This window comes from Thermobia domestica, chromosome 6, assembly GCF_964235325.1.
Source record: "Thermobia domestica chromosome 6, izTheDome1.hap1.1, whole genome shotgun sequence".
Taxonomy (NCBI): Eukaryota; Metazoa; Arthropoda; class Insecta; order Zygentoma; family Lepismatidae; genus Thermobia; species Thermobia domestica.
In genome coordinates this window covers 113,597,099-113,615,107 of record NC_137459.1, presented here as the reverse complement: position 1 = coordinate 113,615,107, position 18,009 = coordinate 113,597,099, and the positions used below count along the sequence as shown (strand labels likewise).

At 37.1% G+C, this 18,009-nt stretch overlaps 1 protein-coding gene across 1 annotated transcript; it reads right to left on the bottom strand.

Annotated features, from left to right (window-relative positions):
* Positions 1–11,500: 11,500 nt before the first annotated feature.
* Positions 11,501–17,516, bottom strand: LOC145687277 (glycine cleavage system H protein-like). Its single transcript, XM_081760750.1, is given in 5 exon segments — positions 11,501–11,685; positions 11,688–11,727; positions 11,730–11,889; positions 13,712–13,717; positions 17,380–17,516. Coding segments are annotated over 5 exon segments (528 nt in total).
* Between the last annotated feature and the right edge of the window lie 493 nt (positions 17,517–18,009).

Here is an 18,009-nt window from a genome sequence, read left to right as displayed (position 1 = left end):
ATTTCTTGAACGAAATATGCTTAGAACGCGTGGTCTCCCTAAGTAAGGGGCCTAGGGCGGTTGCCCCATTGGCCACTGCCGAAATCCGCTTCTCACTTCCAGCATCCAATGTCAACAAACCTGCAGCATGGTAAGTGTTACATAAAATATACTACTATTAATAATAATATTAACTTTGTATAAGAATGTAACGTTGTAAGATTTACTGCATGCGTTTTGTTTTTATTTGGAATGCAAGTTTATTCATATTCTATGAATATGTCATTATTCTTTACAGAAGTAACCCTGAGAAAAAAAAATGCATCTGATCTCATACTCAGTAACCTGCCAATATATATCAATTAGTGTTTTAAGAACTACTTTAAGAACATAGTTGATACTCATAATTCAAGTATGAGGGAGACTCACGTAACACAGCTTCTTACAGGAATGAGTTAATATTTTGTTGTCAACGAATTGTCCTCGAGTTTTACTATCTTGTTAATTGGAGGGTTTTGTTACTTATACAGACTTACTTTCTTCGGATAGCGAGCCGTTATAATGTGAAAGAGAAATATATTGGGGTCCGTCGTAGTATTCAAAAAAGTCTTTAATAAGTGGATCTGCAATCCTTTTGTAACTAAATCTTCCTAAACAACATAAACACTAAAACGCTCCAAATAACCTTGTACGCCAACTAGAATTGCGTATTGGGGTCACTTTGCGGAAACGATATAATTTTTGTGTGTACCAAAAATCCATGACTTCGACACCTTAGCTTCTAAATCCCATCCAATAATAACACCGCAATATCCCAAAGTATGATATGTAACGACTTGCCCTACACGAAAACGAAGATACAGACGACGGATTTTTCTTATTTGAGCAGACGCTGAGAAATATCCTATCTTTTCTCTAAACTGATAAATTTCACGAGCGGGAGATTTTTGTTTTAAATAAATCTTTTTGAAAGATTTTGTGGGACTTGAAGAATCTTGTTTAGTCCAGAAGAGAAGACTCACACAGCGTTTCTTCAATGGTTGGTACTATAACCATGATCCATGAAAATTTTGGACCTCGTTCACAAGATTGAAAACTGCCTGCGATCTTGCTTGTTTACTTCTATAGTTTCTTGACAGAAGTTACTTCACCGGTGCACACAATATTAAAAGACCAACTTGTAATTCTTCTCGCTGCGTCAGTGACATGGCATTACTTTCACCTAGTAATCACAAGAGCTACACAAGACAACGTACAACTTCCGCTAAAAGAATATTTCACAAGTGTGCATTATAACTATACCCACTAGAACCAATTGCGGACATCCGGACATTTTGGAAATATATAACCTCTGTTACGTTCGAGATACGTAGGCCCTATATTTGTGTGTCAGGTTTTGAAGGTATGAAGCAAAGAATTCTGGAATGTGGATGGGGCATAGTGGGATATGGAGTGGATCTTTCTTTGAGTTTAACGTCCCACGTTTATGTTCTTTAGGCTAAAGGAGGGAGATGAACAAGACAAGTGGATGATGATGGAAAGAATGGTGTAATGAGAATATGGGAGGAAACGGAAGTATCCCGAGAAAACTTACATACACGATGTTGTCTACCACAAACTTATCTGGACGGGGCTCGAACCAGTGATTGCATATCGAACTCGCATATCGAACGGAAGTTCACTAACTATATAGGACCTCGTGGATCTATGGCTATTATATGTGCCTTTAGGACTGGAGACCCGAATTAGAGTTACGGTTATTCCGAACCGACATTATGCTGTGAGTCTGCGTCTCATATTGTCTGTGTGCTGAGAAGCAACGTTAAACTTCAAGTTAACCAATTAACACAGACAGAGGTAAGAGTTTTAGATATGTATTTTAATTTCACTCAGAAAATACGGGAAAAGAAGGAAGATCAACAAGGTGAACAGACAAGGAGGGAATACATATATTTATGTACATCCGAACAAAAGACACTGCATTTGATATATTTTGGTTTCTTGATAGTCCAATACATAATCTATCAAGGACTAAAATCATGATTTAGTAAGCGATTGATTCATCACCAGATATCCGAAAATGTCACCCACAATCTTAAAATATGCATAAGTATTGTTCTTAAAGATTGGGCTGTAGATTTTGCGAAATGCCAACTCTTAAAGAAAGAAAAAATGTACCTCCTTATTTTTCCTTTCTCCGGATCTTCGAAACTATTAAGAATAAAAAAACCTGAAATTCTGTAGAGGAGAATGATAGGTTAGTGGCAGAGTGTGCTGTTAAGGATTTCTGACGCGATCTCAAGTAAAGAGAATTTGTGGATGTCAACGTGTCTGTGCGTTTTCTCGAAGTTTTCTCCCGTTCTCTCCCACATTCTTAAATCATCAGTGGCCTTGCATATGTAGTCACTAACGCTCTCGCCTTTAATGTGAGTGGTCACGGGTTCGATTCCCGGTGGGATACTCGATCGATAAAGTGTAAAACCTTTATCAGGTCAGTCATTTTGTGTGAGATTCTTTGGGTTCTGCTCACGCATGTGAGGCGAATGCCGAGGTGATACCTTATATAATGGTCCCAGACCGCTTCTTCCTTCCCAATATATATATTTCCCCTCCCCATGGAATCGGAAATGTCATCATTCATTTCAGATGCCCCAAAAATTTAAATTCAGCTCTAACATCAGTCATTTTCGATGATTTTTAAATATATCTTCCTCCCCTTCCCCGAAGTTGCGGGTTTGAATTTGCATTTATACGTGATCGGAATTATCACTGTCCATCTAAGGGACCCAGAAAACTACAAATTCGACACTCATAGTAGCCATTTTCGATCATTTATATGTATCTCTCTCCCCCTCCACCAAGTGGCGGGGCTCATTTTTTTTTATTTAAACAGCATCGAAAATGTCACTGTTCATCTGAATAATCCCGAAAATTATGTATTAGATACTAATATCGATCATTTTCGATCATTATTATATATAGCTCCCCCTCCCTCTCCTCCGTGCTGCGGCACACGGCATCAGAATTGTCAGTGTTAATCTCAGCTACTCCTAAAACTATGGATTCGATACTAATATTAGTCATTTTCGATCATTTTTAAATGTTTATCCTCCCCCCTACGTTGTACCCTTCCCATACCAACTATCAGGGCTGAACTTTAATTGAAACAGCATCAGAAGTGTCACTGTTTCTATTGACCACGAAACTATGGATTCAACACTAATATCGGTCATTTTTCATCATTTAAAAATGTATGTCCCTCTCCTTCGCCCTACGTTGCATCGTCAAAGTGAATAGCCTAAAGTAGTCACTGAACCTAAAGTCATGTATGTTGAAAATTTGATTGAGATCGATCGGGTGGTTCAAGACTGATGAAATCACAAATGCAATTATTGTTATTTTATTTTTTAACATATATCTGCTTCTCCCTTCCTTACGTTGGCCCGTCAAAGTGAAGCGATAAAAAACACCAGTGGCCCGACCTTCATATATGTTGAATATTTTATCGAGATTGGTTGATTGGTTCAAAAGTTATTAGGTTTTATTAGATTTTATTATACGTCCTCCTCCTCTCCCCCTACCCTAGGATCAACCTTTAAAGTGAAATTACAAAAATGTTTCCAAATCTGAACCCCATGTATCTTGAAAATTTGATTGAGATTGGTAGAATAGTTCAAGAATTATTAACTTACAGAAATAGTCACTTTCAGTTTTATGTAAATTGATTTTTATATATCTCCCTCTCCTTCTCCCCCTTACGTTGCTCCGTCAAATTTAAATCATAAAAACGATCCCAGGTCTAAACCTCATATGTGGAAAAATTGATCAAGATCGGTCGATTGGTTGAGGAGATTTAGAGTTACAAACATAGGATTTTCAATATATATATATATATATATATATATATATATATATATATATATATATATATATATATATATTTATTTATTTATTTATTTATTTATTTATACCGAAACCGTTAGACCTAGGAGTTTGAAATTTTATATAAATGTACCCCTTAAGCTCCAGGCTGAAAGTGAGACAGAGTTCGAGGAAACGTGACTCGTGTAGATGAAGGATGGGCTTTCGGAAGTCTTGAGCTTGTAACTTCAAATTCATGTTAAAGGGGCTTTCTTGTTTTCACGACGTTTAACAACTAACCGAAATAGCTGGACATAGAAATTTGCAATAATGTGGAAATGTAGGCTGAAAAAATAAAACAAGGTTTTACAAAATGCATCCGCTAACGACGCAAAGTTGAGCTTGAAAATATATTTTGATGTTTATAAAATATCCAGAACATTTAAACGTAGAAAACTGAAATTGTTTCAAATGTTTCCATTCAACTCATATTTTTACGAAATGCGATTCTCTGGTATTGAGATAAGTGTATTATTTGTATTTCTGCTTTCCATCGGATTACCGATTTCCTTGGTCTTTCCATCTCTCTTGAAAAATGAAATTTTTCGATTTAACATTCCACATATATCCGTTCTAGTTAAGGGAGGAGAATGATTAAAGCATGTGAATGATGATGAAAAATCGATCAAATTAGAATGTACAACGAAACGGGGGTACCCCGAAAAAAGAACACGGACAACATGTTGTCCACTACAAATTTACTTGGCTAGGGTTTGAACCAGGGATCCCACACTCCAAAGGTAAGCTCTCTACTCCATCTTACATAATTATCATATCTCATATTTGGTTGTCAGCAGTGACGCTTTCAGTGTTTTTTTCAGGGGGAGGGAGGGGGTAAGAGTCTGGCATACAAACAGGCACAAGCACAAACGTCCTTGATACATGCGTTCACACAATACTTTATTTAAGAACAATTATTTTACAAATATTACTAACTTCATTAACTACAGTAAATATACTATATTATTTATAGCAGTAAGAGTATTAAATACTACTGTACAATGAGTGAATAAGCAAATGTTGTACATTGCATTTGCAAATGGATACATAATGTAGCTGTTTCCAGCATTCTGACTGGAGACACTGTTTACAGTGTCAAGTCCAGACTGAGAATATTAAGAGCTTGTGGACGCAGGTGCGGCAGTTCTCAGTGGCGGACGAGAGGGTGAGAGAGATAGCATTTCACCCGAGTGGAGATTGCACTGCCGTACACGCTAGTGTGCACATTTTTCGAAACTTAGCTTCATCATACATATCATCATCTTCTTCTTCTTTCGTTCAGCATACCACTGGTCGATCATTGGTGTTTTATCCACCATCCTTATGGCCAGCGGACAACATCCGAGTTTTCCTACGGCTGCTCTTACACCATCCCTCTTAGCTCATAAAGTAGACAAACGAAAGAGGTGCAATGATACATTTGAATCACCAATAACTACGGCTTCACGATCAGATGAGAATATCAGGACATTGCAACTACATCTACATCTCCACCTCACAAGAAGCATCACGATGACATCAGTATTGCTAGTTCTGATAATAGCTCTCGACTCATGATAGTAGACAGCATTCAGCAACTCTCACACAAACCTCAAACAAAAGTACATAAGTTTCTCTTATAAAACTATGAACCGAAACTCTGAAAAAGCAAACTGTTACTTGAGCAAATTCTTAAATACAGATCACGCTCAGAAATCGTAGAAATTGTCCAATTACAAAATGGATATATCATGAATTCACCTGTAGCACATTTTGCTACAACAGTCCATGACAAGCACAGTTTCGAGATCTTCGGCAAGACTGCAGAACTTACGAAACTTCAGGGCCAACGGACCAAACTACTGCCGCCACCAAGACAATCTCCTACGCTATCTGTGGTCATACGCGGAGTGGATCCATCGTACAGCGACGAAGAAATCGAGGAGGAACTACACCAAGAAGGATACACATTAAAAATAAATGTCTCCGCATCGACAACAACCAAGGAGCTACATACAGGCTTTAACCAAATCGCAAGACACTATTGATGATCTCTCAGAACACGGAGCATACATCTACAAGAAACGACACAGTCGAACCTTCGAAAGCACGGCTCCTTTACCAAAACGTTGCGACCGCTGCCAGAAATCCAACATTCAAATGCACTAATTCGTTCAAATGCGGTTACTGAGATGGTCCTTACCACACTCGGACCTGTCCAAACATGAAACAACAGCCTGACTGTCCTACCTGCCATGAGCGTCATCCTGTTTATAGTTATAAATGCAAGTCCAAACCTACTCCTCAAGAAACGCAGCCTGAATTGGATTTTCCTCTCCGCATGCACGATTCACAAAACCAAACCACTGAAACCTGTACTACATCCGATCAACCTATAACAATCAAACTGCTCTTAGCTTTCGTCACTCTGACGCTTAAAAACATACATCCCTTCGCACACCCACTAGTTTTCCAGCACGTTCAACTCGCTGCTACTCTCTCTTTCACCTTCAATTTCGTGCAAATTACAATGGACCAACAGAGTACTTCTATAGATTTCCATCACAACCAAGTCTATAAATTCCATCAAGCTATGAACATTATGGGTTAGTCTTTCTCTTTCTTAATATTCGTTCAATCTTCGTTCACAAAACACATTTTGAGCAACTCCTTCTGGAAGAAAAAAGTAAATGCTTTCCTACTGAACGAAACTCACCTTACTCCGAAATTGCAAGGTAAAATACCAGGCTACACATTAATCCACAAAGACAATATTGCACCAGCACGGCGTGCCACGGTGACGTTGCTATTCGTTCCTCACCTCATATACCATATCGCATACATACATGCCCAGTTCATAATCTACCAGAACATCTAATAGTTACTCTTTACTACAAATCAGATTTCATTACCATAGCAACAATCTACGTTCGACCAGACCAGCCAATCCCTCTGTATTTTTTTCAGTGCATTTCAAACTCTTTTCAGCGCTATATCATCTTACCGGACATCAATATTCATGATTTTTCCACCAGACACAAAAACAAGTTTCTGAATTTCACCTCCACTGCTACCACAGACACATATCACCTATTACCAAAACCGACGCGCCCATATTCGAATACGACCCCTGATATAGCTATCACTTTAGGTACCTTAACACAGCCCACAATACTTGAAGTCTTAGATCTTTTAGGAAGTGATCACGTACCGATCAAGGTATGAATTCAATGTCGCACTACCCGGCCTCTTGATGCAACTCCACCTCGCATGATCCCAAGGTATGATAAAGCAAACTGGGAGAAATATCCTTTATATCTTTCAACACACATAGAAGGCCTTGACCCACCTACTACGGCAGATGAACTGTTTCGTCTATTGGATACTATTACACGACACATCCATCACGCCTTTGCACAATATATATTACAATCACAGTATACGCCATATAAACCTAAACTACCGAGGCAATATCTTGCCATGGTGCAGCGATCCCGACATTTTTTTTCGTGACTACATTCATACAGGAAGTCGCGAGGCATTTCTTCATCACAGAGCCGTTCAAGGTACAGCTCAAAACTGTGTCAAAGATATAAATTACGTCAGTGGGTAAAAACCTGCAACTCTCTCTCAGAAACATCCCACCCGTCACGTTACTGAAAACGCCTCAACGCACTTTCTGGTAAATTAAACGGAAGGTCCTATCCGCTCATTCTTAACGACATATCTATTCATTCTGATCTCGGTAAAGCAATTGCCTTCGCCATATATCTTCAAAATATCTTCGAACCACTTACTCCAGAACGACCTGTTCATAATCATCCGGCGGATCGCTTTCATTTTTCATCTACTGATATTGAGCCAGACAGTAACTACTCGGCTGAATATTCATAGCGGGGTTGATATGTTTAAAACAAAATGTTCAAAACAAGTGTTTAAAACATGTTTAAAACGAGAGCTGTTGTTTCATTCAGTTTGTTTTAAACATTTTAAACAATTTTTAAAGCGTTTTTTTTTTCGATGGTGGTAGGACATGTTTAAAACAACTAAAATATCAGACTGAAGAAGCTAATTTAATTTTCTAATGAACAACCCATCCTCCGCAGGATTTGTGCATGGAGTAAACTACAAGCAGAGTTATATTCTTAATATAACTGAACGAAATTCTTCACATCAATGTGTGTATAACTAAACCAACATAAATTCAAGTCAAGTATTTGAACATTTTTTAATTTCCAAGAATAACGAAGGTTAAGCACACTATACACTATTCTAAGATACAAATTCCAAATTCAATACTGGAGTATTTTTGGGTCACTATCATTTTCATAATAATGAACAGTTCTCGCGTCATAAGCTAGAAAAAAATCTATGACAAATACAATACAACTCATAGATAAGAGCAGTGGCTAGCCTACAAGGAGGAAATGACATATTTTAACTAATCAGTTTCCAAGATACATCTCTATTTGCAACACGGATAGCTAACAATAATTAGTGACTACAGCATAACAGCACAATTAACCTTTAGACGCCCGCCAGATATTTTCACAAAATGGTAGACTCTCACGTTCGGGACTCTGGAGATCCCCTAATTACCACAGAGTCATGGCTTATACACCGTTCGAAAGCTTATATACAACAAATTCCAACGAAGTAACATTCGTGAAATTCCCACCGTATTCGCAGAAAAAACGACATACATAAAAAATCATTTAAAAATATGAAAATACTGACGACGGGCCCTTGGCAACCCTTACAGTCCCCCTACGCTGACAAAATGATGCTAATCTGTAGGCCACATACTTGTGACAATAATATAAGAAATTGTAGCCATTGCTGCCATTGAGTAATTAATTCGTTTCATGTAGGAAATATTTTCAAATACACAAAAAAGCATTCATTGAATTAGACATTCTCTCCCCTCCCCCATCATAGTACCACGTTCATACCCTAACAGCACAAATACATACCAGACATATACCTATCATGTTCCCTCAGGTACATGGGAATGTGTCCACTATGTGCTTTATGTGCCTATGAGAGAGAAATCACATGGATATCAAGTGATAGTCACAGTCTATGTCTGCCCCTAGGCACATGCCTGACTACTTACCTGGGAAACTTACCTAGTATGTTCTAGGTATGTTCTTCCCCATACCGTAAGCGAAAATTACTCCCCCAAAATATGTTAAATTATTTTTATGAGTAATTTGTTTACATTAAGGTGAGTCTAAAAACACTTTTAAAAAATTTAAAAAGAGTACCCGCGGGTGGGCACGAACCACCAACCCTTTGATTACTAAGCCCGTGTTCTTCCGACTTTATTTTCTAAAAAGCTGTGATATCAAGTTTAACGTGTGTATTTTAGGACCTTAAAATATATGTCACTTAACAATATATAGATGACCATACATAAAAAATAAACACAGTTTCTTATAAAACGATAGTAGTATGCGTTCTCCTCCTAACAAAGTTAACACTACTTAGGAAATGTACATATACGAAACTTCTCTTGTTCCGTATCATGTAAAACTTGTTAAAATAACTGGCTACTTTTTATTTGCTTTAATATATGTTGAATCATACGGTTATGTGCAAAAAACACTCCTGCGTTGCCTACTAGCACCCACTACACGTTTTTTTGATGCGGCAAGTATGAATTGGTAAGTGTTACTATAATTTGATTAACACGTAAATTTCGTTTCAAAGGTGCATCTGATCTTTTAATGTGAATACCTGAAACAAGAAGTAATCATTATAGTTGATTTTGCATAATATTAATTATCATCTGTTTTAAATTTGAGAAGAATAATACAATCCATGATTCATCTATTTTAACAAAAATACAGTAACACTACCTCGAAGTGACCTGTTTGGATTACTTTGACAACAATCACGTTTCTTTGGCATCTTTCAACAAAATTCAGCTTAAAGAAAGAAATTTAAAAAAAAGTTACGGCTGCAAATGTTATTCGGTTTAGATAAGATTCACTGTACATAAGCTCTCCACAAACAAAGTACTTTTTACCTTTTCCATTTTCTTGGTCGACTTCAGAGGGGCGAAATGAAACTAAACAAGGCCCTTGTGCTTGTTCTATCAAAATATAAATTTATTCTGGTGAATAACAAAGGAACGAACTGATTGAAGAACGCAAACAGCAGCAATCAGGACTGACAGATCATTTCAGAACTTGTTACAAGAGATAAAATGAAAGCTTGTAAAATGTTCTCTTTACATTTTTCTTCCATGTTCCATTTCCTTTTCCAGTCAACTGAAAACGATTGAACCCATTGCGAGTACTCTGCAGCTATTTGTGTACGATGCACATTTCATCATATTATGGTCATAGTAACAATTACACAAGGAAATACACACTCCGTCAGCTTGTGCAGTACTTCCTTTTCTATACAAAGGAATCATAGCACTCTTGGTAACCACGAACAAATTATTGCATATCAGTTGTACAATACAAATCATCAGAGCAACCCACATTATGCTTTATTTTCTGTTTAATTGTGCTTTATTTTTTTCCAAATTATACTTTATTATGCTTTATTGTTAATTTCAATCATTGTTTTTCTTTAATCCTGTAAAACGTACAATATTTACTATACATTAAATATTCTAAATATCGTGATCTATTTATTAATATTTAATGCAACCAGTTTCTTTCATATTTAATGAACTTCTACATAATGCACTGTAAAGAGATATGCTTTACTCGAGTAAGCTTTTATCATTTGTGTGCGCCTTAGAGATGCAGGTATACAGAAAGGGAAAGTAAAAGATGCCACCAAAAAGTACAGAAAGTGCTCAAGTTCAAGAGGTACACATAACAATATAGTGTGGAGTTCTTCTGTACTATTCATTGTTGGGGAGAAGTTTTCTTCTTCTTTTCCTTTTTTTTCTTTTCTGTACATCAAACGATTACACCGAAAAGTTTATAGAAATAAAAATAAGCTTTTCATTGTTGCATTGTTATGTTCTCAATGATTTTGCAATGTAAATATTGGTTTTAACAAAAATATTAATACCGCATGTTAAACTTGCGGTTAAACAGAATTTTCCAAGAATTTTGCTATATATTTTAAATTGTGTTTTATGCTTTATTTTCTAAAACTATGCTTTATTATGTTTTTAAAATTAGTTTCTTCTGGACCCTTAGACAATCACAACCATGTTCAAGATACCAACCATATGTGTAAATTGCTGTTATGCTTTTTATGCTTTTCTCTACAAATCATAAATGACATTTAATAAAAGGAGGAATACACGAAGAACTTGAAACAACAACAACAAAATACTTTCTCTGAGTATATTGCGATTTATCATGCAGTTCGTACAAAAGTATAAAGATCCATGAACATTATAGATATTCAGACAATGATATTGTCAATGTTTCTACTAACATCCCACGAATAAAATCTTAATCCACCAAATGGTTTTCAGAACAACACAGAATTCCTATATGACTAAGTGAGTATACATACCATTCAATAAATACATAAAGAACACGCCATGTTCATTTATATCTATATAAAAAAATTGCATCTCTTTTACAAATTACTCGTATATCAACTTGCTAACATAAATGAATAACCAATTTACAAAACACTTTTAGTGAGAAACAGACTTCAAGAATTTTTCGTAATCCTCTTCGTTCATCAAAGTTTTCAGCTCGTCTGGACTAGAAAGTTCCACTTTAAACAACCAACGTTCTCCGTAACAGGATTTAATAATGAGTCCTGGACTTCCCTCCAATGCAGAATTCTTTTCTACTATTGAACCGGAAAGCGGGCAACAAGTTCACTAGCAGCTTTTACACTTTCCAGCGCAACACATCCATTTGATCAATTTGATTGAACTTAGTACTAACATCTGGAAGCTGAGCGTAAACAACATCTAATGCATCCTTTGCATATTGCGTAATTCATATTGTTCCAATATTTCCTTCAATTTTGATCAATTCATATTTGTTTGTACACGGGCGTTCATCAGCTAGAGACCTGAGTGTCGAATGAATATACAGCACTAGTAATTGTCCACGACCGAATGTTGCACTATTATTGCTTGTCCATGTATTTTTCCTAATTTTTCAACCCTGATTCATAGACCACTAACAGCGACCATCACTCCTGATGATATTACTTCAGCCATTAGAAGAAAACGTAACCCAGCCCCAGACACAGATTTAATTTTTTGTCGCCATATTAAGGAAAGTCCATATGTAGTTCTCTTTCTTCTCTCACTGATCTATACTTTCACTCTCCATTCTGGGTTTATACCATCACAACGGAAGATGTGTAAAGTTTTGATGTTTGTCAAACCTAATAAATCTGCCGATAGTATCTCTTCATATTGACCTATTCAATTAACACCTGTATTTAGTAAAAGTCTCGAAAAATTATTGGTTCAACGACTGCATGTCCATCTTACTCATTATAATCTTTTACCACGTTCACAAGCAGGATTTTGTCCAAACTATAGCACTAACGATCAATTACTACGCCTCTTCAATCACATCACCAACCATTATAATACATCACGACCATCTTGTCTTGCCTTATTTGATATGGAGAAAACATTTGATCAAGTATGGAACGCGGGACTTATGTACAAACTTTTGAACTTTCGGCTTCCTCTTGTTTATACTCGATTCATACTACCTTTTGCACTGCCGCGTAGCATATATTTCTATTAATAACACATTCTCTCAACCTATATTCATTTACTCTGGCGTACCCCAAGGATCTTCACTCTCCTCTCTGCTTTATATTCCTTATGTGGCTGACTTACCACCACTACCTACGAACGTCCATGTTTTCCAATATGCAGATTATACCGCCTTCTTAGGACTTGGCAAAAATGTTCACCAACTTAACATTTCAATGCAGTCAATGCAGTCCACCATAGATTAATTTGTTAAGTGGTGTGAAAAAATGGCGCCTAAAGATAAACGCTCTGAAGACTTAGACTATTGTTTTCTTGCAGCTCAGAAAACGCACGAAAGCCCACCGCAACCTCAACCTACTTCATCTCATAGTCGATAATACCCGTCTTCAACTCATTAAAATCTGCCAAATAACTCGGTCTCACCTTAGAAGCACAACTTACTTGGAAACAACATTTACAGGAGGTCATTGCAAAGGCTTCAAACCGTCTCAACTTATTAAAGCGACTCACGGGCACTACTTGGGATCTCAGTTTTACAACTGTGTTAAATACTTTGAACGTATTTTTGCGTTCTGTTCTGACGCATGCTAATCTAGTTTTAATCGCTGCACCACCGTCCTTCTACAGCAGATTAAAGATCTTAGAACGCCATGCACTCTGCATTGCATTTAGGATAAAATTGCCAATTCCAACATGCGAATTGTATGAAAGAACACCTTTTTCACACATTATCTTTCATTTTTTATCTCTTCGTTTCAAATATATCGTTAAATACCTGCATGAACGACATCCACTTCTTTTAGACACCATGAACGCTCACATAGACTTTCCTATTTCAGCTCGTTATCTCTTCTTTTCACGATTTACTATTACACTCTAACCCCAAACCACAAGTATCTCCACTTAGCAGAAAAATTGAAGACCGACGATCCCCAGCCTCTCATCTGTCCATCATACGCACGGTAGCACCTCAATCACTAATCTGGGCTTTCCACTGTCTTCCATCAATGCTTGGAGTAGCCCCCAAGCGAGAAGATTAACCAACATCTGTCAATTAACCTAACCCAGTGCTGTGTTTTGCACTACGCCACATCATATTATATCATCTCATCTTCACTCATGATTGTGATCTAATGATCACAATGTACAACCTACCAATGCCTGAAATAAACAAATAAAATAAAATAAAATAAAATAAAATAAAATAAAACTTCTTGATAAAACTTCCTCATTTTCTTTACCTCTCTCCTAATTCAGTAAGACAAATATCCCATAGACCAACCACAACTACTCCCTTTTCTTCCCCTTAAGCTGTCACCCACCTCCGCATAGAGGGCGTAATCCTCGAGCGGGTAACTAGCCCTGGCTAACAAAAAATAAAATAAAATAATTAAGTGAAATTAAACATCCTTCGAAGGAGAGCAGCTGCTTCCTCTTGGTCTCAACCTGAGGGCGGCAATGCTTGTAGCTGTCGATCTTATAATGGACTAGCAGCGTTCACCCCGCTTCGCTGCGGTCACCCCGGAACGCAATAAACTTTGTTACTTAGATAATTTTTACTTTTTCGCTTTCAAATTGCAGTAAATGTTAACATTATAGCGCCTGTCATTTATGTTAACCCGCCGAGTGACCCGCTTCGCTGCGGTCACCCCGGAACGCAATAAACTTTGTTACTTAGATAATTTTTACTTTTTCGCTTTCAAATTGCAGTAAATGTTAACATTATAGCGCCTGTCATTTATGTTAACCCGCCGAGTGACACGGTCATGCGGGTTGCATATAAATACGTTTATTTTTACCTATGATGAACTAATAACAAAGGATTTGTACGTATGGACACTTGAATGGTCAATTATCTCAAGACACTGGTAATTAAAAATTAAAGTGATATGATAAAAACCATCTAGGGTCCAAATCCTAATAACCCCCCAAAAATAAAAGAAATTGGTTCAGCCGTATTAGCGTGATGAGGGAACAAAGGTTTTGTACGTTCTCTTTTATAATATAGATTACTTTATCACGTTAATGCTGAGATGGAGCTTTAGTGCTTTCCGTCAACGAAAGAAAGAGAAAGAAAATGCATACGCGGATGGGAACATTGAGATAAAAGGTTAGATGTATAACTGATTTGTTGTTTTTGTGGAATAAACCATCGAGTTTCAAATATTTTTATTTGGTAAATGCTTTTAGGGGATAGACTCAAAATAGGAAATACCGGGACATGTAGAGGTATCTACGAATTTTAGATTGAAATTTCACGTTAATTTTGGTTTCAACTACATTTCTGCTGAATTACCAACTCGTAGTTTATTCCGGGAGCACAACAAAAAGCCCATATTAAGATTATAGGGAATGCTGTTTTCTCCTATTACTTGAAACTGCAGAGTTTACAAGTTGTCAACCCATATTTATTTATTTATTTATTTATTTATTGTCGTAAGAATACAAATAAAATCATTCTGTGTGCATCATACTTTTCGAGCTTGTTGAACTTGACCTGCTATATAAGTGTGTGGAATATTAGCGTATGCAGTCTTTTGGTTCTTGAATTATGTGGAGTTTATACACAGCAAATGTGGAGTTTTTACTCAAGGATTTTTGTTTTGTGTGTGTGTGTGAAACTACGTAGTATTTTAATGATTTGCACAATACAAGCCAATTTCAGACAACTTTTTTTCTGCATTTGGGAGACGCATACGTGTTTCTTGTTGATTAACATTCTTTGGACAAAGATTTTTTTTTGTTAAGGATATCAAACAAAGACATAAGGATGTCTTATGCATGAACAAATCAAAAAGTCAAACTTCACTGGGAGAACGCTTTATTGGTAATTTTGATTGCAGACCCACGATAATCTAGTTTACATTTTTATCTCTCCAAGTAACTCATTTTATCTCTCCAAGTAACTCATTAACAAATTATGTTTATAGCATTGTTCCTCTTCTTCAATTTCACGGCTTCTGCAGCATTTCCTTCCTGTTCTCTAGACTCATTCGTGTATCTGCCACTGAATGGTCGTTACGTAATCCATTGAGTAAGCTTACCAATATGTCTCAAAGTAAGTTGCCTTGTAACATGTAGTTTATCGCCAATATCTGTCCATTAGCACCATTTATTTTCCTGAATTTCACCGATGAAGTGGCATTATTTTCCTTTGCTGTAGACTCATGTTCGTGTAGTTATCATTGGGTACTCGTTATCAGTGTTTCTTCCAGACATGCACTGCCCCTCGGAGCTCTAAGAGTGCCCCCATGGAGAGACGAAAATAATTTTTATATATAATATTATAATAAATAGAATAGTACGTTGTGAAAATGTACCCTTCCGAAAAATAAGTGTGCCCCCGGGGATTTAAAAAAAAAAACACTGGTAGTTATGGGAACCATTGTGTAGGCCTACTCATACTTACCCACCTATGGTGTCTTGGGCTATGTAATTCACTGTCAATTTCTGTTCATGGGTATCCTTCCTCTGCATGAATTTAAACTCTCCAGCACCATTTCTTTCCTTTTTCTCCTCTCATGTTCGAGTAGCTGTCATTGATTAGTCCACATGAGAGCCCATAGTTCTCCAGCTATGTTATCTTCCACCATGCAATTCATAGGCAATCTCTCGTCATGAGTAGCATACCTCTCCTTGAATTTCCAGTCTCTATCTTTCCTTTTCACTCATGTTCATGTACCTGCCATTGAGATGTGTTTATGGGAACCCTTGAGTAGGTTTAGCCATAGTTATCCAGCCATTTCTTCATCTACCATGTTTTTCATCACCCATCTCCCTTCATAGACTTCCTCTCCTTGAATTTTCTGTCTCCAGTAGGATTATTTTGTTCCCCTCTAATTCACGTTTGTGCATCCGCAATGGAATACCATTGAATAGGCTTACGCTTAGTTCTGCAGCTACGTCCTCTTCTACCATGTAATTCGTCGCCAATCATTTTTCATAAGTATTCGTTCTCACTTTAAATTTTATCCCTCCAACAACATTTCCTTCCGGTTACCTCAACCAAATTTCGCGTATCCGCCATGAAGTATTCGTTGTGGAAACTGTTGAGTACTCCCGCTACGTTTTCTTTTTCCATGTAATTCAAGACAACATATGCTCATTAGTAGTTTTATTATCCTTGAATTTATTCGCTACAGCAGCATTTTCTTTTCTGTAGACTCATGTTCGTGTAGTTGTCATTGAGTAGGCGCTATCGAATACATAGATTAAGCTTGCCCGTAGCTGTACAGCTACGTTGTCCTCAAGAATATATTTTAACACCGATCTCTGTTTATTAAAATGATCTCTCGTTATGAACTTCTTCGTTCCAGAAACATTGTCTTCCTCTCCTATAGACAGAGATTCGTGAAACTGCTTTTTATTACTCGTTATGGAAGACATTGCATAGGCTTATTGCTTGTTCTTCTGCTGCGTTGTCTTCTGCCATGCATTTTATCACCAATCTCTGCTCATGAGTAGCCTTCATCTTCGTCAATTTCCTTTCTCAACAGTGTGTTCTTGCTTGCTTGTGCACTCCTGTTAGTGTAGCTGTTACTGAGTAGTCGTCGTGGTAGTCATTTTGTAGGCTTTCTCATATTTCTCTGCTACGTTGTCTTCTATCATGTAATTTACCACCAATCTTAGTTTATGATCAACCGTCTCCTTGAATTTTCGTGCTCCAACAGCACAGTTTTCCTTTATGGAGGCTCATACTTATGTATATGTCATTGAGTAGTCGTTAGCTTAGCCGTTGAGCAGCAACAGTTTGCCAGCTACGTTGTCTTCTACAATGCGTTCGACGGCAATCTCTGTTCACGATGAACTTTTTCAATGAATACCTTTCCTCCAACAGCATTCTATATTTCTTCTTTTCACGGATGTTCGTATACCGGTAGCTAGCACTGAGTGTCGTTGAGCCATTGAATATACTTAGCCATAATTCTCCAGCTATTTTCGGGTTTGCCATGTAATTCATCGTCAATCTCTGTCCATAGTAAAGAGCAGGTTTGATCTGCTAATGCTTCTATATAATCTAAGGTTTCCCCTTCAGAGCTATGTTGCTACAGCTGATAATTTTGGGCGTATACTACGTGGGTTATAAATTTCATTGTTACAATACTGAGTAAAGCATGAATTTGTGCAAGAATCTTATATTGAACACACGTATCGCACTTCAACCATATTACAACATTTTCAACGAATGTTGCTAATAGAAGTTCTGATTCTATTCTAGTTTATACTACTCGGTTACGGTTATGGTTAACATTTTTGTCTTTAGGCATATCAATAGCACCAGATTTCGGATTTGTCATGGTTATGCCGCTTTAAATCTGGAGTTACATTTTCAGAGCTAGGCTCACACAACTCATGACTTTGGAGTCTGCTACGGGAGATATACAGTTTATCTTTCTGTATACATAAGGTTTCAAGAATAGGTGGTAGAACGTCGTTTTATGTAAGCATAGGTA